This window comes from Phoenix dactylifera, chromosome 6 (assembly GCF_009389715.1).
Source record: "Phoenix dactylifera cultivar Barhee BC4 chromosome 6, palm_55x_up_171113_PBpolish2nd_filt_p, whole genome shotgun sequence".
Classification (NCBI taxonomy): Eukaryota; Viridiplantae; Streptophyta; class Magnoliopsida; order Arecales; family Arecaceae; genus Phoenix; species Phoenix dactylifera.
The window spans coordinates 982,356-1,008,858 of NC_052397.1; the positions used below are offsets into that span (position 1 = coordinate 982,356).

General features: G+C 36.0%; 1 protein-coding gene across 1 annotated transcript; it reads left to right on the forward strand.

Moving 5' to 3' along the window:
* On the forward strand, window positions 1-21,903 carry LOC103702000 (pantothenate kinase 2-like). The gene is given in 24 exon segments (XM_039127055.1): window positions 1-221; window positions 759-1,069; window positions 1,418-1,630; window positions 2,361-2,422; window positions 4,599-4,715; window positions 6,835-6,954; window positions 7,043-7,137; window positions 7,224-7,317; window positions 9,526-9,657; window positions 11,047-11,159; window positions 11,413-11,605; window positions 12,176-12,387; window positions 12,907-12,951; window positions 13,053-13,101; window positions 14,675-14,757; window positions 15,401-15,431; window positions 15,433-15,516; window positions 17,289-17,354; window positions 19,263-19,409; window positions 19,588-19,746; window positions 20,386-20,469; window positions 20,620-20,814; window positions 20,930-21,001; window positions 21,386-21,903. Coding segments are annotated over 23 exon segments (2,715 nt in total). The 5' UTR covers window positions 1-221; window positions 759-819; the 3' UTR covers window positions 21,485-21,903.
* The last annotated feature ends 4,600 nt before the right edge of the window (window positions 21,904-26,503 follow it).

Below are 26,503 nucleotides of genomic sequence, written 5' to 3' on the forward strand. Positions count from 1 at the left end.
GACAGAGTCCCGTTTCTCAACAATTATTTAAAGCTTCGCAGCGGTCCCATGCCGCTCCCAATCCCTCGCATTCTCCCCTCTCCTGATTTTTTTTTAATCTTTACCTTCTGGAACTCTAAAATTCTCGAAGTAAAAGGGTTTTATCTCCCAATCCCCCGTCTATACGTTGCGAAATTTCTGCTCTTTTGAGCTCTAATTCCGATCCAAGAACTGCGCACGTGGTAATTTTCCGTTCTTTTCTTGTTTCTTTCGATCACGAGCTATGTATTTATTGGGTTGTCGCCATATTCGTGCTTTCGGTCGTCTATCGGATTGAAGAATGGGTTTGATTCTTGTTCTTGATTTTTTTCTAAATATTTAAGTTTTTTGTTTATCTACTATTTGCTATTCCGGTTCCTTTGGAAGATTTAATCTTGATTAGGTGGACCCGACTTTTCACTATCTTTTTTTAAAATTGTTTTGGTGTTTTGTTTACAGTGGGTACAGAAGAAGCACGTGTTCTTGGTGCGGATCATATTATACGGAGTTATCTTCCTATATCTGTACCTTTATCAAGCAATCTTAGGATGGAATTGGTTGGATAATGGCTTTTAGGGCAAATTGAGTTTTTCTATATGATTTGTTTTCAGAAAATATAATTTAGCGTATGGCTAAACTTAGGTGGGATTAATGCATGATCATGCTTCAAGAAGTGCAAACCAAACATAAAGCGTGTGCATCTTTGTTGGACCAATCTACTTTGTGTTGTATGTTTCAAGGTTTTAATTTGTCATAAAAGACGGCTGCTGAGTCAGTTGGAGTTAGACAGGAGGTGGATTAATGGCTGGGAGCAGCATCAGCAACAACAAAAATGACAATAAAGGAGAAAACTCAGAGGAGTATAACAAGGAGAAGGAAGAGATGAAGGAGATCTCACTGGCATCATTGAATCCGATGCATCAATCAAGCTTGTGGCCGCAGCTCGATCTCACGAGGGCAGCGATAAAAGGCAACTGGGAGGAGCGGAACCCGACGATCCTGTTGCCCAACCAGTCTGATGACATCTCCCACTTAGCCGTCGATATAGGAGGTTTGCTCTTCCATTTACTCTTTACTGGTTCTGTTGCTCTAATTTTGCTAAGGAACATTACTTTTTTATCAGGATAATGTGCTCCAGGTATATTAAATTGGGTTAAAACCATTATTTTCTTTTCTTTTTCTTTAATTTTTCCTTCCCCCTTGCCTTACCTGTAGAAGAGATGGATGCTTTTGATGTATTTTTATTATATCCATGAGCACTATTACATAGATTACCTGGAATTTAGGTGGTGGATAGTGTTTCTTTAAGTGATTGGTTTCATAAAATTATTTATATTCCAATTAATCACCTTTCAGATGTGTGATATGTCTATGTCTCATGATTAATTTATGGTGCTAGGTTCTCTAATTAAGTTGGTCTACTTCTCACGACATGAGGAACATTCACCTGATGATAAGAGGAAAATATCAATAAAAAAGAGGTTTGGAATCTCTAATGGAAGCAGGAGGAGCTATCCAATTCTTGGCGGAAGGCTCCATTTTGTAAATTTTGAGACTGGGAAGTTGGACGAGTGTCTGGATTTCATTTCATCCAAGCAACTTCATCTTGGAGGTATGCACGATTACTTTTGATTTAACATAGCAGGAAAGGCCTAGAGGCTAGAGTTTTACCGAACACCAATAGGTTGCTAAAGTACTGTCAACAACATCAGAATTGAAATTAAAATGCTCTTCTTCTTTTTTTTGTCCCAAGCAACTATTCGGCACCTCGCTGATATAGGATCACCAGGATAAAGGACATCACGATTCATAACCCATTTGGCAAGCTAATCTAGTGCCATGCCATTTAATCTGAAGTGATGCTTAGAATAAGACACAAAATTCGGTAGTTTTGAAACTCTTTTAGTTTCATTTTGCCAAGAGGATTTGTTTTATTCTTCAAGCTATCAAGAGAGACCAACTGAGAACTGACAAAAAAACTATCTAATTCCATAAGGAAAAAAAGCAAAACACTATCTTTCAGTAGATGCTATGAACTGGTTTTTGGACTGTTTTACAGTATGCGACATTATCAAATTTCTGTATGGTCATCCATTCATCCGATGACTCATTGATACCTTGTTCACTTTTATATGAGCATTAGATCAGGAGAGGGTTTGCATAGGTGTTACTCCACCACTTTTTTGACAACACTTGCTGTGTTTCTAAATAATATGATTTGCATTTTCTGCTTCACTAACTTCTCATTTATGTTTCAATCTCACAAGACTTTCATGATTTTTATAAATTTGTTAATTTTTGTGCACTCCTTTTTTATTGATTAGACTTATTTTACATGACAGGACTTGATTCACCATCATGGCATTCTGGGACTAGACCTCATGATAACCCAATAATAATTAAGGTAACTAACAGAAGAAAGGACATCTAATGTGCATTGCCTGAATTTCTTATAATTAATTGAGCTTCCATTTTATTTTTATATCTTTACATGCATTCATACGTATATATACGTATATGTATGTCTTCATGTACATATCCACATATGGATGTAAGTTTGTGTATATATGCATGTACATAAGTACATACATATGCTCAAGCAGACAAATATACATGTGTATGCTTGAGTTGTTCATCTTTGGTTGGAGTTTGCTGAAAAGTTGCAACATAAATACATGTACATATGTTTGTACATATGCATGTATGTATCTACATATGCTTATGCATATATACATAAACACATGCAAGCATATACGTATATCAGATCAGCATATGTATTTTCATCTTTAATTGAAGTTCCCTAGGACCATGTAAACAAAGTTACTGCTGTCAGAAATTCATGTATTATAATGTTAAGTGATGATAAGTGCATGTTTAAAATTGATAGAGGAACTAATGGATTGATAGTCAGAAGTTGTTTCAACTCTCTGTTCATTTCTCTCATAATGATATGTTGACAAAATTAAAGACTATTGAGTGTTTGGTGGATGGTTTTCTTTTACGCAAACAGCAAATTACATTGTAAGGGAAGATGTGTATAGTAAGAAAAAAAAATTAGAATCGTAAGCAAGATATCCTTAGCTGTTTTTGTCAGCATCTTCTGCAAGTTGGTGAACCGAAAATATAGTCATACCCAAAGTCCGCTGTACCGACCATACCGACGTACCGGTGGGCACCGATACCGGTACCATACCGAACCGAACCGATACTGTACCGGTTCGGGCCAAAAGCCAAAAAAAATTTGAGGTCGGTACGGGTTCGAATAGTCGGAATTGAAAAATATAGCTGTACCGTACCGGTTTCGTCCGATACCGATACGTACCGGCCCGGATCGGTACGGCAGACCATGGTCATACCCTTGGTCCAACAGTGAAGTTATGTTTTATGTAAACAAGTTATTTTGCTTTGAGAATCTTCAGAACTCCTCTGGAGTAAGAACAGAGACACGATATGTAGTTTTAAGAGCAGAGCGATTTTCTTCTAGAATCAATGCAAAGAGAAGATTTATCACTTCCGAAATTGAGATTTATAATTTAGGAAGAAGGAACAAATTTATCATTTATTGTTTACTAAAGGTCTAAGTCATGATCCGGTCAGTCACTATTTGATGAGATAACATATTACCTTCCATGTAATTATGCTCTAACATGAAACCCATAAACAGGTGGAAGGTGCTCCAAGATGCACAAGAACTGATTTATCCATTCAAAATGCGTATCCTGGCAGATGCATAAAAATGTGTAATATTCCATGCACATCTGATGCAACATGTAGAAGAAAAAAAAGATACTCATTGTATTCCTTTTGCATATCACTTCCCGTCAAGTTTGAAATTACAATCAGAAACACTTAATTTGTTTTTTTTTGGGAAAAAAGTTTAAATGATCGACAATTTAATATTACTAGCTATAATGCACATGCAAATGCAAGTAGCTACCATAAGATTTTAGATATAGGAAAAAATTTTAAAAAAATAATATGTATTAGGTACTAATATACGTTGCTTATGAAATTGTTTAAAATTTATTTGCTTTAGTACTCCTCGATGTAGATAAAATTAAGTTTTGCTATGACCAACAAATAATTTAGAAGATATGCAACTCTTATTATATATAAAATCATGAAAATGCTAATTTAAGGAGAGCTTTTCCCCAAAATGACTCCTTCTAAGAGTCCATCAATGCCAGAATCCTTTTCTTGGAGAAGTCTAGGTGTGATTGAATTAAGGAAGAAATCTGGTAGGGTTACTACGAGAATTTAAAATTTAGGAAATTAAGGTGCTTTTATATAGTGTTAGGATGTTAAACTTCTATGGGTATTTAGATTCTCTGGCTTTTGACTTCAGTGATTAATACACAAGCTAATTTCTGAGTTTGAATTATTATTTTTTTGTCATTCTGTATGCGATGTCAGTGTAACAGTTTTTTTTGTACTTTAGTGCATATCTGATGCTCATTGATGCATGAACTGCCATTACTGGCTTGCAACTCATAATGGATGCACTGCTTATTTCAATGTATATTTGAATTATATTGGTCTTAGTAAGGGAGGCTTATTTACTAATTAGATTCCATGAGAAGGCAACAGGTGGTGGGGCATACAAATTTGCAGATGTCTTTAAAGAGAGACTTGGAGTTAGCCTTGATAAGGAAGATGAAATGGCTTGTCTTGTAGCTGGTGCTAATTTTTTGCTTAAGGTATGTTTTTGTTAAATTCTTCCCTTATCAGTTTATATCAAGGTCTCGTCATTCTTAGAAAATTTGAAAAAATGATGATATAATAGTGGGAGATTTAGGTGCTTGACTCTTCTATTTTACCAATGGTAATACTTGTACTTTTTATACTTGATCGTTCTTATGTGATTCTTAGGGTAGACAAAAGCTTGAATAATTCTCTTTTCACTGTCTCAGAATATTTAAGCCAGTGAATTGCATTTTTAAAATTGTAGTATACCATTTGTTCAATAATACCAATCCAGTGGCATGCCATATGTATATTTATCTTGGTGCTGGTGTGTTTTCATATTATACATCTTGACTGCTTATTATTGTTGGATACCATAAACATGTCTATGACATGACAATAGATGGATTCAAAAATACATAATGCTAATATAAGCCTCTTCAAGATGGTTGTAGTGAAACCTGCAATTCTTTGGAATTACGGTTGAAAGAAATTATTTATGGATGATATATTTGTGCCTGAAGCACACTGTATTTGTTTTTAAGGAGTTGAACTGAACTTTGAGAACGCACTAAAGTGAATGCAATAATTCATCATATGTGTAACTTTGCAGTATATCCACTTATGGTTGATTATACCTGTTCAATAAATTTTGCCACTAATGTTATTGTGATAAAATATATATACATTGTACGTGTTGTGCATTTATGATATCTACTCATGTTAGTTTTCCGTTTTTGGTATAGGCCTAAGTTGCTTGGTGGATAGTGAAAATTTGAAGTAATATAAGTTTTTAAGGTCCTTTCACTAATTAATGGCTTGGAGGGTAGAGAACTGAGAGAGTTTTTGACTAGTTATGAGTATGACATATAACACCATATTTCACGTGTTTTATGCACTTGTGGACACTATTTGTTATATCAACCTATACCGTTTGGTACTAGACGTTACCAGTAAAGTACTTGTATGATACTGAGGTTCAACCAATGTAGGGATTGAACCTGCATATACTGAGTGGAACTGATTGTTACTGTACTGGGCATACCATGCCATTACTAGTAAGGTATGCAATACCGGATCAACGAACCTTGCTTATGGAAGGATGGGACTGGACACTGTATTCAGCATAATTTACTGTATTTAAGAAGGTTATCAATACTAGTGAAATGCTCAAGTTGGCAAGTGGAGAATGGAGGCAAAGCATACTAGTCTTTCATGGATCATCATGCAACCAGGCATTTTAAAATGCTTACTCCTTTTCACCATGAGGGACTTTCTGTCAAAGATGCAAAACAGGTTGTAAAACTCCATAGAGATATTGAAGAATGTGGAGGAGAGTTGTGTAATGGATAAGGTAAAAAGCAATGATCAGTTAACGCCACATGCATAGACAAGAGACCACCCACAAATGACAATCCATACTACCTCCTGGGATCTTCAGTTTGCTCACTATTGGAACATGTCTGGAGCACAATCCAAATATAAAAAGTATGAAACTATGAATGTAGTCAGGAATAGTCGAACTGATAATGTTAAAAGTTTATCTTGACTGCAAAACTAGTTCCCTAAAGAGCGAAACCTTGAAATGTAGAAACAATTGAAAGGTGTTCCAAGAACCTTTTTCCCTCCAAGTTACATTGAAAGTGTTGCCATAAATGGGTAGGTAGAATATTGGGTGACAAGGGCATGTTTTTGAGCTTGTAATTGCTCCATGTGAACTAATTGTCAGTAATTATTTTAAGGAAATGCTAGAGGTATGCAAATGATCTTTGGGTTAGTACTTGGGACAACTAGGTGATGAACACTATGAGGATGTCTAAAAATTTTAGGTGACATACAAAAAGCCTTAGAGATGTCAAAATATAAAATAAGCATCCAACTATGCATAGTCTTCATGTTACTTAATGGATTATAGAGACCTCTAATGTTGTTAATTTTGTCTATATGATTATTTGTCACTTTCTATAAGTGCTCATGGTTTTCTTCATAATTTCTTTTATTTTTTGAAGCACTTCCCCCAACCCCTAGGGCAAAAAAAAAGAAAAAAGAAAAAAGAAAATCATAATCCTAGGGAATTCTGGCATGTTATAATTTGGAGGTACACTTTAACACTAATTGTGCTATGTTAGATAGGCAATCCGCCATGAAGCTTTTACACACATGGAGGGCGAGAAGGAGTTTGTGCAGATTGATCATAACGATTTGTTTCCCTATCTTCTTGTTAATATTGGCTCTGGAGTTAGTATGATTAAGGTATTGCTTGTGCCTCGCCCTTTTATTTCTTCCTCTTAATGTGGAAGTTGTTTCTTTTCTTTCTACTCTCATTTTTTGCTTCATTTAGGTGGAGGGGGATGGAAAATTTCAACGGGTTAGTGGGACTAATGTTGGTGGTGGTACTTATTGGGGATTAGGGAGGTTGTTGACAAAGTGCAAGAGGTACTTTTTTTTTCTTCTTTACATATTTCGTCTTTTTATGATGTGTGGACCTTTTATCCTTTGCTCACATTTATCCTATGCTCTAGTTTTGTTGAGTTGTTAGAGTTGAGCCAGCAAGGTGACAATAGCAATGTTGACATGCTTGTTGGAGATATATATGGTGGTATGGACTATTCCAAGGTATTTTATGCACTTTGTCATCTTATCCTTTTTTATGCTTAATTGCATTATCAAATGATTAATTTATTACCAAATTCTATTTTGTTTGTTGTTTTGATATTATTGTTAAACATGATGGTGATTATTATTTATAAATTTAATTATTATGGTTTATTATTTATAATATGAGGGCAAGACTTGGCTCGATAGTAAGATTGTTCGATTGTGACCTAAAGGTTCGAAAAATAGAATTTGCCTCTCCACGATAAGGTAAGGTTACATACATATGACCCTCCCCAAGCTCTGCAATGATGGAACCCTTGTGCACTAGGCCACTCGTTTATTTTATTATTTGTAATCTAATATATAAAATATTTAGGTATTCTTCGATTTTTCAAAATGTTGCTTATGGTGAGGGCGGGCCTTAGCACAACAGTAAGGTTAATCCATTATGTCCTGGATGTCATGGATTTGAAACATTGAAACGGCCTATCTACATGCGGAGGTAAGGCTGCATACATCTGACCCTCCCTTACAAAAGCCTCGTGCACTAGGCTGCCCTTTTTTTCGACATATGATGCATTTTTAATTATCTTTAAAAAGAGGCCATTTATCTAGATATTAGACTGAACAACTGGCATTGTAATCTTACTCGTCCATTTTTCTTTCTACTGCTCTGTTTTTTAGGCCCATAAGCAAATTGGGTTCTGATCAGATCAGGGGAGGTTTAAGCTTTATTTGTTAACTGAAAAAACCTAGACTTGATCTTATCTCAATAGTCCAAAGATAGTTGAGACCTTGACCCGAGCTTTAACCTATTCAAAATTGGATATCTGATCTATTATTTGAGTCCAGTTTTCTTGCTAGGTTAGGATTACAATCAGGGTTTTGTGATATGAGGAGGATGGAGAGTGGAACAACCTAGAAGCAACAATTGAGGGGTGGGAGTGGGGTGGTGGGGTTTAGATCTTGGAGCTTCTTATTGTTCGGTTCTCGATGCATATAGTTGCCTTATTACACATGATGGCTCTTTGTTTTCTCTTGTCAAAGTAATGTTTCCTAAATTTGCTTCAAAAGGTTACATATCACCCAAGTAATGCTCCTAAGCTCCATGAATACCTTTTCTTCTTCTTCTTTTTCTTTTGAGAGAGAGAGACAGCGAGGGAGACCCACCCGCAACATATCTACGTGGGCCCAAATGTTTGGGGATGAACCACCGATTACTTGAACTTAGAACCTCTGGTTGTTAAGCATCAGGGTATGACCATTAGGATATGTCCTAATTCACTTTTTCTGAACCTAGAACCTCGTTGTGAAGCAGAGGGGTGTGACCGTCTGGATATGTCCCAATTCAATTTTTCTTTACACTTCCTCCCCTCCCCTCAAAAGAGCTTACTAGTGATCAATATATTTTTGAAGTTGATTGTGGGCATTTATTGGTGCATTGTATTGCAAGGACTATCTTGCCTTTTATTCTCTTCATCATTAGACTCCTAATTTTGCTGTGCTGGTGCTTTTTTGTCCCTTCATCTGTATGGGATTTACAAGAGCACATGCTAAGATATTCTCATGTAATTCCAGGCTTGGACTTAATTCCATGATCATCTACGTATCCTTTTTGACAAATCATACAAGTTTTAAAACACTTTCTAAACAATTGACCAGCCACTGATTCTTCTCTCTTTTTTCACTTTTTACTTGTTTACCCAAAAGCATGAACATCTTATCTACTCCCAAGGTGATTTGTTTATTGTTGATTTAACTTCCATGGTTATATGGATCCCGCAAGTAAGTTCGTTAGCTAGGCTTATGCATCACAGTTTGTGGTGTATAACTTTTACTGTCTTTTTGCTATGCATTCATTGGGGCAGGAGATAGTCAGATTGTTAAGACAAACTACATGCAGTTGTAAAATGTTGGTAGCACAATTTCAAGTTCATCTATTCCAGGTGTTACTTTGTCTATGCTTCTGGGAGGCTGTGCTCTATTGTCAGCATGTATTTGGTTTATGTTGTGCTTCGTGCATAGTGAATTTTATGCGTTGCTTTGTTCTTCAAACTTTCTCCTACTGCAGATATATGAAACTTGCTATCTGTGAGATGCTTCTTATTTTAGGTTATAGATTTATACTTTGGATCATTTTCAAGCTCATTGCATATTATTGCACAAACAGAGGCCTCTTTTAAATTCGAATAAGTTAGTCTCTCTAATTGTTGTAAATGGTGGCAGATTGGTCTCTCAGCATCAACTATTGCCTCTAGTTTTGGAAGGACAATTGCAGAAACCAAGGAGCTATTGGACTACAGACCAGAAGATATCTCTCTCTCCCTCCTGCGAATGATTTCGTATAATATTGGGCAGGTAAAGTGCCTTGAGTTTTTGTATTATCACAGTGAACAATGTTGTGAGTTGTGACGGAACTATATATGCTATATATGAGCATAAACTTTTCCCACGCTGGATTAGAATATGCTCGAATCAAATGCATTTTTCTATTAAAGTATGTCAGCTTTATTTTGATTGCTGTCTGGACCAAGCATCAGATTTATGTCCAGTTTTGTGCATGATGTAAGAAAACTAGCTTTTACATGCTACATTAGGTCTTTTTTTTTTCTTTCCATTATAAGCCAATTATTTCACTAGTGCTAGGGGTTCTCTTGATATTTTGGGACATTAATCCATCTTATTTATGAGACTCTAAAGTGCACCAGTTGCTTCCAAATGAAGGAAAATATGCATTTTTATACTGAAATGAACCACCCCTTTTGAAGAAGAACCCTCCCAAAAAATAAAAGAAAAAAACTCTTGGAAAAGAGAAATTTCTTTAATATTTTATAATTTATTGTCTTCACAAGGTTTTTACTAAACCTGCTTGTCTTATTTCATTTTCAGTTCAAACGCATGGACTTCCAGCAGATTAGTTTCTGCTGGTCATTTTTGAGAGTTTCATCAGTTTTTGGAGCATCAGCCAAAACCATATATTTTCTCTGGAATTGCTGAAACTGCCTGAAAATACCGAAACCACGAGTTTTTGGATCCAGTTAGCTTGATTGATTACAGCTGAATCTTCAAATATTGTCTTAGACTAAAAATATAGCATTTGAGGGAAACAGTAGTATCTGATCATAACTGAAATTACATCAATCAGTTGCCTGTATAGCAAGAAAGGTACTAGGAGAGATTTTTTCTAGAAACAGATTAGTGCTGCACTTCCTTTCCTGCACAACAATTGATTAATTGGCTTTTTAAATGCATGCATTTTTTATGTGAAAGTTCAAGGTGAAAATATGAACAAAAAATTGACTCATTATATGTAAATAGCTCACATTAATCTTAATCTGGCACATTTATGTGATTTTACATGGGGGTGTAACCTGCTACAGTAGGGGTGGCAATCAGGTTGGGTTGGACCAGATATGGGTTGGATCGGATATAGGATAGGTCAAAGTCTATCAGTCTGAATCTGATCTGTTTATTAAATAGGTAAAAAATCTAGACCCAAACCTGACCATTTTATTAAACAACCTGACCTGACCTACAATGGGTTGAATCAAGTTAAACAGGTTAAGCATTGCCACTACTTCTACTTCTATGGATTTGTAATTGTGGTTTTGGTGCAGAGTGCAGACAACATATTTTGGTGGTCTTAAATTAATTATATTTGTCCTCCCCCCACCCTCCCTCCCTGAGATCTGTAATGCAAATATACTTGTTTATATTGCATAACCTTGCATAGTTCCTGTATGACAGATCTCCTACTTGAATGCGCTTCGCTATGGGCTCAAAAGAATTTTTTTTGGAGGATTTTTCATCTGCGGTCATGCTTATACGATGGACACTATTTCTTTTGCAGTGCATTTCTGGTAATTACTAGAGGGACAGTGCTGCTTGTGCTTCTTATGACTTGCTTTTCTTTGAATTTTGCAGCACGGGATGAGTGTTATCACTGTTGTTTTAGTATATTATTGTGTTTTGCCAACTTATCCTTTTGTTTGAATGATTTCAGTTTCACAATCCATTCTAAAAATTAATTAAAATCATAAAGATATAATTTGATTTTTTTCACTTCAACTGTTTCTTCTCATATTCTTCTGCTGAACATTGACCTTGTCCTAGGTCCAAGGGTCAGGCGCAAGCCATGTTTTTGCGCCATGAAGGCTTTTTAGGAGCTCTTGGTGCATTCATGAGCTATGAAAAGCACGGTCTTGATGTCTTGAGGGCACATCAACTGGTCGAACGGTTCCCTATGGGATTTCCATATGTTGGGGGAAAGATTCACGGTCCTCCTCTGGGTGATCTGAGGGAGAAGGCAAGAATATATTACTTTTCATGGAGTCAGATATCTACATATGCTCCTGCATTTTAAGTTTATTTAGTATAAAGCTTCAAGTTGTCTACTTATATATGCATTAGGATCATTTCTGCACTTGATCTGTATTCATAGTTTTTACTAAGTCTTAGATAAAAGTGGACCTCATATAGTTGTTATTTCTGCGTCAATCATAAGGGGCAAATCTTAATCCTTCCCTTTGCTGTCGGCTATACCTCTGATTATCAGCATTTGTAAAAGTCATGAATATATCATAATATGTCTGGTCTGAGTCGGTTATGTAGATTTTCGGCCAGAAAACTTTAAAGAAAAAAGTCTTTCATTTGTTTTTCAGAAAGTTGCTTTTCATGTACCTATTACAGCTGTAGCAGTGGGTGTGCGCAGCTATATCCAAGTTCACTCAAATTTCTAGACGATACATAGAGTTGTCATTGTTTGGACTTTGGACATATGTTTACTGCCGGGGGTGTGCTTATGAAAACTCTTCTATGGCTTTTCTTGTGATTTTTGACCAGTAGTAGGGGTATGATCATTGCATTCTCTTGGCAGATATCTTGGATGGAGAAGTTTGTGCAGAAGGGTACTGAGATTACAGCTCCTGTCCCAATGGCTCCACCAGGAACTACTGGTATGGGTGGTTTTGAGCGACCTTCTTCCAGGGGCATTGCCTTGAGATCGGATGCAAGTGCTGCATTAAATATTGGTGTTCTTTATGTTGTACCCACATTGGAGGAGTTTCCTTTATTGGCAGATCCTAAGACGTAAGCAGCCACTTGACTTGTGGTTCTACTTCCTAATGTTCTATAATTATCAGTGAGCATTTGATGCAAGAAATGTTGTTTATGTATGAAGTTGATATGTGTTATGTAATATTCTAAGAGGAAGCTTTCTTCCTGAAGTCATCACCACAGACAACTTCAACACCTCCTTTGACCCTGTCATCAAAAATCCACTGTGCTCATCTTTTATGTCAAATCATAATATCAAGGTTGGCAATCTCGGTATCAGACCCCATATTGGTACCATCATGGTATATTGTCTATATGCTCGGTATGGGGTCGGTTCGTTGTACTGATACTCAATATGCCCCTCATACCACAAACTGGTATGATGGACCATGCATAATATACTCTTATGCTATCCATTCCCTCCATTCATGGATTTACAGGTGATGGTAGTTGTTTTGCTTTATCTTCTAATTACAAGGGCTAGATTTTGAGTTAGCAACCTGTTGTTAATTGTTAAGCAACTTAAATTATAATGATGATCTTCATTTGCAGGTATGAACCAAACACTATTGATCTATCGGATCATAGTGAGCTTGAGTAAGTTATTTTGAAATCATGCTGTTTACTTTTAGTAAATGATGGTCAAAGTGGAACTTTTGTTGATGTTATCCATACTAACAAGCTATAGCATGCTGTAGGTATTGGTTTATGGTGCTTTCAGAGCATTTGCCTGACCTAGTGGATAAGGTATGTGCTAGAAAACCATACCTTTTGATTATTCTTGAGAGTTGAGATAATTGTCGATAATGAAATTTACATGTTTAAATGTAGTTCTCATTTTACGATGTCACTGTGAAAATTCTTGTATAAGATATATTCTTTTCACCAGCATCCTGCATATGTCAAGCTCATCATCTTCACATTGATCTGCTTAGCACTATTTTCTTTCTGGCATTTTCCAGCTGTTATTAGCATGGAGGAATTTGGTATTCCTACCATGTACCAGAAGGCTATATGTCCTTTATCTCTAGTGTTTCTTTATCTGAAGACTGAAATATATATATATATATATATATATATATATATATATATATATATATATATATATTTGCTGCTCACCACACAAATGTTCTTCTTGGAGTAACGTCTTTTTCTTGATTTTCTACACCTTTCTTATTTCCTCCTTTAATCTTTCTCACATGATTATGCTACATGTAGTTAAATGACGCAATTGTGTATTCTTTTTAGTATTGCTACTAGTGAGAACTGTGCTATTAAAATTCTATTAGTATTTTTGCAAAATCTGTTTCTTATTATATTCTATTTTTATTTCGTACATGGGAATGAGGTCCATCAGCATTTTGAACTTAATCTTTATCTTTAGAGGGAAAGAAATGCCTAAAAAACAAGTGATATGCAATTGATAGAGAGATCAGATTTTGGACCATATTCCAATCTGCACTCTAAAAGGAACCTGAGAATTCACTAGATAGGATTGATTGGTCAGTTGGAGCAGCAAATCAATAAAATATCAGATTGTCTGTATGTTTGACTCATTACACATGTCAGAAGTTATTTAGTTGTTGAGTTGTGAATTTTTTTTTCTTGCATCATTGGGAGGCTGCACCAGCTCAATTGTGAAATATGCTTTACATTTAATTCTTTGACATTTTCAGTTTGTAATGTAGAGGAAGTAATATATAGAGTAAATACCAATGAACAAAGAAAGTGAATAAATATTAGGTGGACAGCAATTGGTGAAAACTGGGCATAGATGATCCTAAGACTACTCTGTTGAGAGATAGTCGGGAGCAAAATGGAAAATTTGCATAGTTTTGCTTGACACATTAGTTTCATTATTATTGATAGTACCTTTGGTATGGTTCACAGCATATTACTTATGGTTATTCAGTTGGTTTGAATAAAAAGCACCTGCAGATGACAAGAAAACAAATTTTGTACATCCCCTTTCTGTTTTCAAGCTAAAAATTGAAGTGCAATTAGATTACTGAATCGTCACTAGAAGGTGGATTGTGGACATCACAAGAAACTATATCCAAGTCAATATTTACATATTTTTGTTTGATGCATATAACTTTGTTGAGTAACATTTGGCTCCTATATAATTTGTGAATCTTCAAAGCATATATCTGTTTAGGATTCTAATACTTCAAATATTTTCTCAAGTTTTCATTAGAACTGTAATGCCAGTGGAGTTTTCCACTTTTCTTCCCCAATAAAGATGCAGGTCATTCTTCATCTAACATTATTTAAATAATAAATTTGTTTACTAATTTACTGTTTGTCCACTGTCTTGCAGGCAGTAGCAGGTGAAGGAGGAACGGATGATGCTAAAAGAAGGGGTGATGCATTTGCACGTGCCTTCTCAGCTCACTTGGCAAGGTAAATCATGTTTATTACAATTTAATATCAACACAACTTTAATTTCAAATGCTGACCCCTCCAGTCCTTGCTGGTCAACAGCATGTATCTTGTCGAGGTAGTAATGGGCTAATCGTACCTGCATGAGTTTGCATGACACCTTTAATTTATTTTTTAAAATATTTCTTTCATGAAATAGGCATATTATGCCCACCATATAATTCACAGTCCAATGCATTATTAAACTCTTCTGTTGATAATAGTCCCTTAAATATAAAATGCTCACCAAATTAAATATTTCAGGAAGCTATCCTGTTATGAGTTTAATAGATAACTGAATTAAGCCATAGTTTTGTATCTGGAACTGCTATGGATTTACCTAGTAAGGTAAAGTTGGATAGCTCACTCAGAAAAGTCTTGAGTACACTAAATCAAGTTGCTATGTGTGTATTTTTATTGTCTTTGGCTTTTATACTTGTATAATTAACATTTAATATTGCAAAAGATTTCCGTATACTGATTTGATTTTTCTGGAGGAGAGAATGTTATGAAATGAATCCTTCTTTATAATTGTAAGTTTAATATGAAAGCAACCAGAAAACATTATTCTTCTCAATACTATCCACTAATTTTCACCAGATATGTTATCTACACCTTGTTATAGGTTGATGGAAGAGCCTGCTGCTTATGGGAAGTTTAGGCTTGGCTAATCTTTTGGAGCTAAGGGAAGAATGCTTGCGAGAGTTTCAGTTTGTTGATGCCTATATTACTATAAAAAAAAAGGTTAGTTAGGTGACACGATAAAGAAAAGGAGTGTTTATATTTTTTTATATATATTTTTATTGGGCTATTGCTATCTGTAGATCTGTCTGATGCTAAATGGAGTAATGTTTGTCATTTGAAGAATAAATACTTCAATAAAATATTTTCCTGTTAAATTTATACTAGAGATGGTCATGTGCAATGCATGTGAGATGACCTTAGACAGAATCAGTGATTGCTGGTTCCTCTCAATGGTATTGTGCTTGACAAGAGAAACATAATATAAACTAGCAGTTCAGAAATAACTTAAAGTGTAGTAGTACTCGAGGTGGAGTCGCGGTTTCCAAAGTCCGTATTATATATAGAGATGCATTTGAATTATGAGTCGATTCTACTGAAATAATTGTTAAATATCACAAAGAATGCATTGCCACGGCATTTTAACGGATACTTACTAATAGCAATATATCTGGAAAAAGGATCGCTTGTGTTGATTCGTCAAGATTTTAGCAAACATGGAGTTAAATCTCATGGTACACTCTTGTGGCATTCATTGGCTGATATGTACACAATATGCTGGCATAGGGTATCAGCTGGTACCAAAACAAAAAAGAAGGGTGTAAGTTCAATACCTAGCGGTACAAGGTTGATATGGCTTTTTTGGGGTGGTTTATGACAGTACGGGCCAGCTCACCCATGATTCGGTCCTGAGGAATTGCCTAGTACTGGTTCCTAGCTGCTACAGTACGATACAGGTAGTCAAGGACAGTATTTGAGTTCTTGCTAGCAAACCTTAGGATTTTAAAAATTATTATTTTTCTTTGAAACAAGATCATAAAGTCATAAGTCATGTATGAGAATTTCCGAGAACGTGTTCTCTTAGGCCTCTTGATTCTATTTAGTGAGTCCCTTCAATGATAAAGCTACAATTTCATGAATCTCGATACTTATCAGTCATTATTAAAATGAGGGGAATTTGGTCTCTTATATTACCTTTTCATTTAAATTTCATAAAAGATGCGTTGGGATTTGAAGTAGAGAAAAAGGGCTTATCCTGATTTCTTTAATGCGGCCTTTGCAAGCTTGGTTCCAAAGTCCTAAAGATAAGGTGGGAACATGTGATATAACATATGTGATCTGTATGGAAGGAGAGAATAGGAGAATTTTTTGGGTTGGTGGAAGGCAAGACCTATTCACAGGAATATGTTCCACCATCATCTTTTTGAGCTCTTTATGTTTCCTAGTCATCAGAAGCTTTCTGGTGTGAGAACTTCAGCTTGAGGTGTCTTGGAATTCACAAGAGGTGATCTCTCGGCAATTGATTAGTTGTTAATTCCCATTATCAGAATCAGCCTGTGCATATATATATATATATATATATATATATACATACACGCACGATATTGTTTCCTACCTTAATATGTTTCCTATCCTAAGGATAATATGCACATTATATAGAGCCATGGGGATGAATTAAGATAAGTTATCCGATGTTGTTCTCACATAACTGTACATATGCAATACATGCAACTGAATTGTATTCTCTTGATTTCTATGCGCTGGCATCAGATTTGGAGATTGAAGACATGCATATGATCTGATCTCCTGACCCTTTTTTCCCCCCTGGCCTAGGGAAAATGAGGCTTCTCTTGCTGTTGTTCTCACATAACTATACATGTGTAACACATGCAACTGAATTATATGTTCTTCATTTCTATGCTCTGGAATTGGAGTTGAAGTTTGAACACATGCATATGATCTGATCTCCTTACCCTCTCTTTCCATGGTCTAGGGAAAATGAGGCTTCTCTTGCTGTTTTACCAGACCTTCTTATTGAGCTCGATGGTATGAATGAGGTGTGTGCACCAAATGTAAATCCTCGTACATAAAATTTTGTTATGGTTGCTCAACATGTTTTTGCGCTAGTTAGGTTTTTTTTTTAAATGTTTGCTCTTCAATGTGAGTTGGTCTGTTGGTGGTTGGACACGATATATTGGCAAATTATACAGGGAAGAAATAATGCTCTTATTTCCTTTGGTATCAAGTTGGTAGAAAGCATTGTACTACAGCCAAACACTCACAGCCTACAATGTCACACTAAGGCTTTGTTTGGTTGCCGATAAAATGAAAGAAAGCAAATAAAGTAATGAAAGTGAAGAAAAATTATTTTTTTCTACTATTTGGCTAAACTAAGAAAACTAGATTAAAAACTATAGAAAAAGTGATTATGATATAGGAGGGTTGTCCTTATCCCTTGCTTTTTGTTGTTTTCTTAAAATCACTATCTAAAATAAAATGTTTAGGCCCCTGACAGAACATGTTGGCCTGTTATTATTCCTTATTTTTCTCCTTAAAACTTTCTTCAAATTGCCAAACATCAGAAAAGAGGATTTCCATCCAACCTTCTCCTTCTCTAGGCATAAAACATGGCTTGATGGTTTATTAATATATGCATTTGCTAAACTAGAATGATATTCGACTTAATAGTCTGGTTGCACTGCCAAGGGTTGGAAGAATGCAAGCATACATGTGCTGAATACTTTTGGAGACTTGAGAATTGAGATACTTTGCAAGCTTTTCAATGGAAATATCCAGAAGGATGTTTAGGTGGATAGATACACCTAAAAACTTAGCAAACATGTTTGAACAGGTTATTCTTTGATTTCCAAGTCATAACCTTGATCATTTATTTTTCTGGATGAGGAAAATACTCGATCCATATGATATTGCTTGTTGTAGGTATCACCATATTAAATATGCCATTGGACTTTTTTTTAAGGATGATGTGTTTTCTCTGGAGTCATTTAATTATTAGTAGCATTGATCTCATTATAATGATATCACTCAACAATCAACATACACATGGTGATCAAAACACCAACCTGGAATGGACCTGTATTCAACAAACAAACCTGTTTCCACATAACAAATAAATTACATTTTCATTTTGTGAACCTTGTTGATTAATTAGTTTGAATCACTTTCTAGGAAGATTGGCAGTCTGATTTTATTGATCTTACAAAAGTTTCACAGAAGTCACAACAAAATCACAAACCTTAGAGGTAGTTCTAAAACCTATTGTGAAATTGTCTCTGTTATCATCTTGCATTCTATTTAGATTAGTGTGGGAAGTGTTGGCCATGGTAGGTACCTTTTCACCCTGATATTTCTGTGTTTAGCTAGCATTGTGCTTGGCAATTGGGTTATGTACACCTATATGACATGCCTCATCCGATCGATATGGGTCTGGTGTTTTCTTCCAACTCCACCAAATGTGAGAAACATGTAGGATAGGAATGCCCTAGATATGTGAGCCCTAGAGGTACCACTAATCTCCAAGGTGGGCTTATTTTCATTGTTACATTTGCGACTAAGTGCAGTATTTATGTATTTATTTGACATTTATCAGCATACTTAGTAAAAGACCTAGATATGGCTGCAGAACATTTTGAATCTAATTCATGCTTTAACTGAATAGCATGGGTACATCAAATAATTGTCATGAAAACACATTGATTGTTCTTGTTTCATCGATACATCCTTATGTGTTAAATTGTTTTACTTGAAACTTATGCATTATATTGATGACGTTTATTCACAGTTTTATTTGCATATACTGTTATTTGCCTATACTGTTAATTATGTATCCTAGACCACTAGTTGGTAAAATAGAGGCCACATGGTGATAGCTGAACATTTTCCCTAGTTGCATTCAGAAGTGACATATGTTGTACTGACTAGTCATACATTTTGCTGTTTCGTAGGAGGAAAGATTACTTGCTCTCATTGAAGGTGTTCTTGCTGCAAACATATTTGATTGGGGATCTCGTGCTTGCGTTGACCTTTACCACAAAGGAACTATAATTGAAATTTACCGAATGAGCCGCAAAAAGATGCAACGACCTTGGCGGGCAAGTTCTCTTATAGTAACAAATCTCCTGTCAAAAAATGAACTATACTATTACACTGATAGTTTATATTTTATTTCTCTGCTAGTTCCTGCAATGGCATGCGTAATTTGTTTTAATCTTTGATTAAGATGACCATGTTTTGGCCATTGCTTCAGCTAAATTGCACCTACTGTATTAGGTGGATGACTTCGATATGTTTAAAAAAAGAATGCTTGGTTGTGGAGACAAGAAACTTGCACCATATAGAAGAGCATTACTCTTTGTGGATAACTCAGGTGCTGATGTTGTTCTTGGAATGCTTCCATTAGCTCGAGAACTCCTTAAGCGTGGAACTGAGGTGAGTTAAAAGTAGTCAAGAATATTAAGAAGTAATTTCTTGATGCTTTTAGAATTCCTAAATTATTGAGGCATATTGTGCGTTATCTCTCTCATATGGCTTAATGCTGCAATTGTCGATGGAGGTAAAGTATCTAGTATGCCTAATTGATGAGAAATAGATCAATAGGAATAAAGTGGTACTCTTTCCAATCATTCTTAAAGTAACTCTAATGGGATATACAATGACTATAATCTCCTGAAATGCAAGCAACTAATATATATAACTATGAAGAATCCAATAAATGACAAATTTATCCGCCTTGCAACAATAGAATCCATTTAGATAAATGCAACCATGAAATACTTCTTCAATATTCCTCATTTGTTGGAACACAAGGCAACCCTGCTACATGCAATATGTTGCTGTTGCATATTGATTACCAAGAGTCACATTTGCTTTAGACAAATTTTTATGGGGTATGAACTAGTCATTGATCGAGTGACCGAATCTATTGGTTTTTCAGTACATTATCTTAACCAAATTCAATCATCTTAAGCAACTCTTAACTTCTCTGAACTGATGCTTCTCTTTGTAAGCTCCATGCTGGAACTTGGAACTGTGAACTTAGAGCAGGTGGTAAAATATTCCTATATGCAGGTTGTTCTGGTTGCAAATTCCTTGCCAGCTTTAAATGATGTCACCGCCAATGAGCTTCCTGAAATAGTAGCTGAAGCGGCTAAGGTATTCGTTGAAACTCTATAGACATGCTGCATGGCATCTATCGTCATCTTATGAAACTAAGAATCTTTACAATTATTTTGAAAATTTTCCCCATATCTTCAACATTTGACTTATACTTTTTAAATAATTAACTTTTCTCCTGAAAAACAGCATTGTGATGTCCTTCGAAAAGCTGCTGAAGCTGGAGGACTTCTAGTGGATGCAATGGTTAGTATTGACGATGGACTGGTAGGTAACTCAACTTCAATTCCTCTTATGGTTGTTGAGAATGGGTGTGGGAGCCCATGCATAGATTTCCGGCAGGTCAGCTCAGAGCTTGCTGCTGCTGCAAAAGATGCAGATTTGGTACGCAGCTCACTTTTTTCAAGTATCAGAGACTCTACTTCCATGTTTTCTTTTTGATTGCTTGTAACTTGTTTATATGTTGCTGATGTTAAAATTGTTGCCTTTTGTGATGCAGATAATTTTGGAAGGGATGGGCCGAGCTCTACATACGAACTTCAATGCCTTTTTTAAGTGTGATGTCCTGAAGGTATGACTTTGCCACAAACTATAATAAGATAGAGCCTGTTTTTATCCTGTTATCTTTCAACCCTCAGGAAAAGGCTGTGTTAGTCTAACTTGCCAAAACATCATTTATGATAGCAAACCGTGGCCCAATTAATTGTTGCATGTGGAATATTGTCCTGTCCAAGCATCTAACATTTCCCTTCACCATTGATCTTAAACTTGTTCAAAATTAACAGCAAGCCAAATAATCTTATCTGATAATGCAACTCATGCATCATGCTCATGGTGGCTTGATCCATCTGGTTCATGGCTGGCTAGCATGAATGGCAGATTTTGCTTTCATGTATTTTTTTTAATATTCATCAATACCTGCTTTCAATAATAACATAAGTGGTTTATTTTTCAGCTTGCAATGGTAAAGAATCAGAGATTGGCTGAGAAGCTTTTTAATGGAAACATATACGACTGTGTCTGTCGGTTCGAGCCTGGTGGAGAACTGCGATGATACAACTCCAGCTGATTTTGTAACCATAACTTATTATCCAGTAAGATCATTATATTGCATAAATAAAAACAAAAAAGAACAGCAGCTTTACTTATCCTTCAATTTAAAAGGAGAAATCAATAGGAGCATGCATCTTTAAGGATTTTCTCACAGCTTCCATCCAGATTTTCTGGTGATTGCTATTAGGACTTGGGCATTTGGGATTTTCAGTGCACCTGAATGTACTATCTGAAAGGACGGACTAGTAACCTTACTGTCTTGCAGATTTTCTGGTGATTGCTATTAGGACTTGGGAATTTGGGATTTTCAGTGCACCTGAATGTATTATCTGAAAGGACGGACTAGTAACCTTACTGTCTTGCCATCCTCATCGTAGCATATGTAAATTAGTTATGCTCTTAATGCCGGTATATTGCTTATATTTCCAGTTTCTGTTTCTTTTAACTTCAAATGTATCAGATTTTTGCAAATGCTCCCAAATTTATAGTCACTACATATGCCATGTGACAAAATCTGGAAAAAGCTTCATACGCATCCTAGTAACTCAGGGAACATGCACTTGTAGCTTGCGAGAATGCTCTAAAACTACTGTGGGGCAATGGCATAAATGCCATGCTTCATATAAAGCATAACCTGTCATATACATCGTCTTCATATTCTACACTACTTATGGTGCATAAACTTGTAATGATAATTTAAGACCTTTTTTTTATAGTCCATCCAACATGATCTACACTGACGATGGATTATATCAAAATAATGGCGGCAAGTGGGCCAGGTTTTAGGGATGGGTGCAACCCAAATCCAGTCCATATTTGGATCAAGTCAAAAAATTGAACTCAGAACAAATCCAATTCCCTTTGGGTCCGATTGGATCGGATTTAATATTAATTCAATTAATCCATTGAATTTTTTTTGGGTCAAATTGGATCAAAAATAATACAAACACAAACCATAACAAAAATATGCAAATTGATTATTTAATTTGTCATAAACAACTATGCAATAAAATTAGTAATTAACATGTAGACATTATCTACAGAAGATTCCACATAAGATTTGATTGATAACCGCATGTAATTATAATCAACAACTTAAATTATTAACAAACTATATTATGCTACATTGCAAAACGAAAACTAATTTTTTATATTCGAGGAGGGTTATGAAATATATTAAGGTCCGCCGAACCGGTACCGGGATCCGTACCAGTTGACATCCGGTACGGTTCAGTTTCGTGCCTAACCGATACAGGTAGGGCGTGCCGGTTTGCAGACCGACACTTTTTTTGAGTTTTCAAAAAAATTTAATTGGTAATCACTTTTTTTGAACTTTTGCTATGAATTTAAATCTAATTTGATATTTTCTTGATATTTTTTTATGTTTCTATGATCCTGATTCAACCTATATGATGCATCTTATTGTTTTAAAATGACACAAATTATAAAATGAACAACAAAAAATATTCTCAAATCAAGTAGTGACAAAAATCAAAAAATAATACAATCAATTAGATACATTTAAAGTCCAACATACATACCGATATCTAAAATCGGGTCTGAGTGGTGATGCCTCTCGTAGATATCCGAATTATCAACATAATCAGGAGGTACGTCAGCCCATCTCTTTAATCAAGCGGCGTTGTAGTTTTGTACGTTCATTCCATAAGGAACGCACGTCGAGTTATAAGTGAAAGTGAATTCTAGGTTCTTCGGTGTTAAGCATGCGGATTTTTTTTTTTTTTTTAAAACCATGGCTGAACCTGATCGGGTTGCCTACGTACCCCTTCATAAGGGGGATCAAGCCATACGTAGTTCTTTTTAAGTTTTAAAACGCAGCGGAAAAATCGAATCAAACAATTTAATTCATGCATGCTTACAAGATCAAATCTAGAAATCAGCACCTTAAGAACACATAGGATTATGCCGGAATCGTTTAAACAATTATGCTAAAACTTTCATGCATGATTAACTATCAGATCTGAAACTTAAGAACTCTATTCCGATTAATCTCCGAATATCCATTGAATGGATTCTGGAGATATCTCCGTGAGGAGCCCCAAAAGAGGGTAAAACCTCGGGGAATCAGACCTAGATCTTGACACCATAATAAAAGATTAATGTAGGATTAATACCTTTTATGATGGATGAAACTTGTGGATCTGATCCTCGACTTCGCAGCCACGCACACGAATGGCCTCTACGAGAAGTCCACGCGAAGTTCCTGAAGAGATCCAATCCTGCGGAAGTGCTAGCTTGCGCAGAATTTCTTGAGGCTGAAATTTGATCTTCCAAACACTATCAACTTTTGATCCGCCTTCTTGGAAGAACTTGGAGGAAAGGTTTAAAGGGATTGAAGAGGACTTAGATCTGATCTAAAGACTCTTATCAGGGACCCCTAACACTAATGGCGCGATGGACTTAGAGGAGGAAGAAGTCAGCTAGATTGAATGCAGAATTTTTCCATGCATGAACTAGGGTTCCTCTCTTTCTTTTCCCTTTTTTCTTCTTCTTTTTCTCTCTTTTTTCCTTGAATTCGACCACCAGATGATGGAGGTCCTTTTAATGTTGCTCTCCTACCTAACTTCATGCCAACCATCCCATATTTGTGGAGGATTTTGTGGGGTTTTGAATTTTGAATTCAAAATTCAAGTTCATGTGCCATTACATGATGAAGCTTGATCTAATCTAAACCATTCATCATGTTGCCACTTCCCTCTTTCAATTTCGAAATTCCCATGCCCCTAATCAGATTAGAGGGTCACGTGGTGATTTTGTGGTGATTAAATTCGAAATTCAACCTTAATTAGAAGTGAGATAAAGATAAGGATGGCATATGTCATGAAGAGAGAGAATTTGATCTTATCCAATTCTTTTCATGAATTTATCTCTCCATTTCGACCCATCTAATGATGAAAGAGGTCCCTGATGTTGCCAAGTGTCCCATGGCACCATTAAATAAATTAAATTAATTTTTAATCATATTAAAAATCAATTTATGGCGCCATGCATGGATATGTGACAAGTGGATTTCAAGATCCGAATAGTTTCAGATCAAAACCCATTTAATTTAATTAAATCCTAACAATTAGAATGATTCAATTACCATGGGTTGAACCTAATCCAATTAGGTCAATCCCTAATTAAGCACAAATTTAATCTAATTTAATTTGGTCAACCTAAGTCCTCTTGATTCAGACCTAATCCAATCAGGTCAAAAACCCTGATTGAGCCCAGAATTGAATCTAATTCAATTTGGCTCATCCTTAGTCTAATTACTCAATCCAATTGAGTTCATTAGCAATCTAATTACTAATTAATCCTCCGATAATTACTTTAATTATTTTATAAGATAATTTGCCAATCGAATTGACCAAATTACCCCTGAATGATTCTTAATCATTCATCAGCCTTCTTGATCAATCAGGAATCTTCTATGCGTGTGACCTCATAGGTTCGAACCTAAGCCGGTAGTATAGGAACGACTTCCTACACTAATCGATGTGACCATCTAGCAATGGTACCCGACGTCCGAATAGGCCGAATATATGCGAAGCAAATATTCTGGAACCCTGAACTATGGTTACTGTATAATTCAATCCCTTTGACTCTTAATGCCAGGATGACTTAGAGCTCACTGTCAACCCTATAATTAGTACATCCATTATGTGATTAACTTTAGATATCCCGTGACTCCTCACTGGGATTACCCTGGCCAAGGTTTTGCTAAATTAATCACAAGACATTATTCCTGTTTCCAGGAGGGGTCAATTCCATCTTGACTCACAACTGACTACGCAAGTACTTGACTGCACCCAGTGACCTTCCGTCACTGAATTAGAAATTCAGGTAGTCCGGTACCAAAGTACAGTGAGTTGCTTGCTAGTCACAGGTTGCGGTCTCAGGTCAGAGGGCCAAACTTATACCCATATCCACTCGGAATATCTCTCGACAGTAGAGCATTCCGGAATTGGTCACGTTCAGTGAAATGTACTCCTACACTTCACCTGTATGGCATACCAGTGTCTCCACACTCCTTGGTTAAGAGGACAACCAACGTATATGTCACACAACGACCTAATCTCGATAATGTTGTCGTCCTAGTAACAACATATCATTTGGTCGCGAACAAGTTTAAGGACTCAAAGATAAATCCTCCTTTATCATAACATAAGTCCTAAGGACTTCATCATATAAGAGTTCATTTGAAGATGAAATGATGAATCATGCCAAATAATACTTTATTAATTTGTCAATTTATTTACAATATTCAATCATCAATATGCTGACGATTGACATTTAGGATACAATTCCCAACAACTCCCACTTAGCCTAAAGCCAATCGGCACAGTATCTAATACTCATCTTCGACTTGTGTTCGTTGAACTCTTTGATGCCGAGGACTTTGGTAAATGGGTCAGCCAGATTTTCTTTGTGTCAATCTTCTGAAGATCAATATCACCTCGTTCTATAATCTCTCGAACCAGGTGATAACGTCGCAGAATATGCTTGGTCTGCTGATGTGCTTTAGGTTCCTTTGCCTGAGCTATGGCTCCAGTGTTATCACAAAATATAGGAACTGGACCATCAATGGAAGGTGCCACTCCCAGCTCGGTGATGAACTTGCGCAACCATACGGCTTCCTTGGCTGCATCAGATGCTGCAATGTATTCTGCTTCACATGTAGAATCTGCCACTGTATGCTGCTTGGAACTCTTCCAGCAGATGGCCCCACCCTTAAGAGTGAAGATATATCCCGACACGCTCTTGCTATCATCTTGATCTGACTGAAAACTTGAATCGGTATATCCCTCAAGTTTTAAGTCAGAATCACCATAGACAAGCCACTGATCTTTAGTATTTCTCAAATACTTAAGGATGGTTTTGACAACCTTCCAGTGGTTGCTACCTGGATCAGACTGGTATCTACTCACTACTCCTAGTGAGTATGCCACGTCTGGTCTAGTACATGTCATGGCATACATTATAGATCCCACTGCCGAAGCATATGGAATTCTAT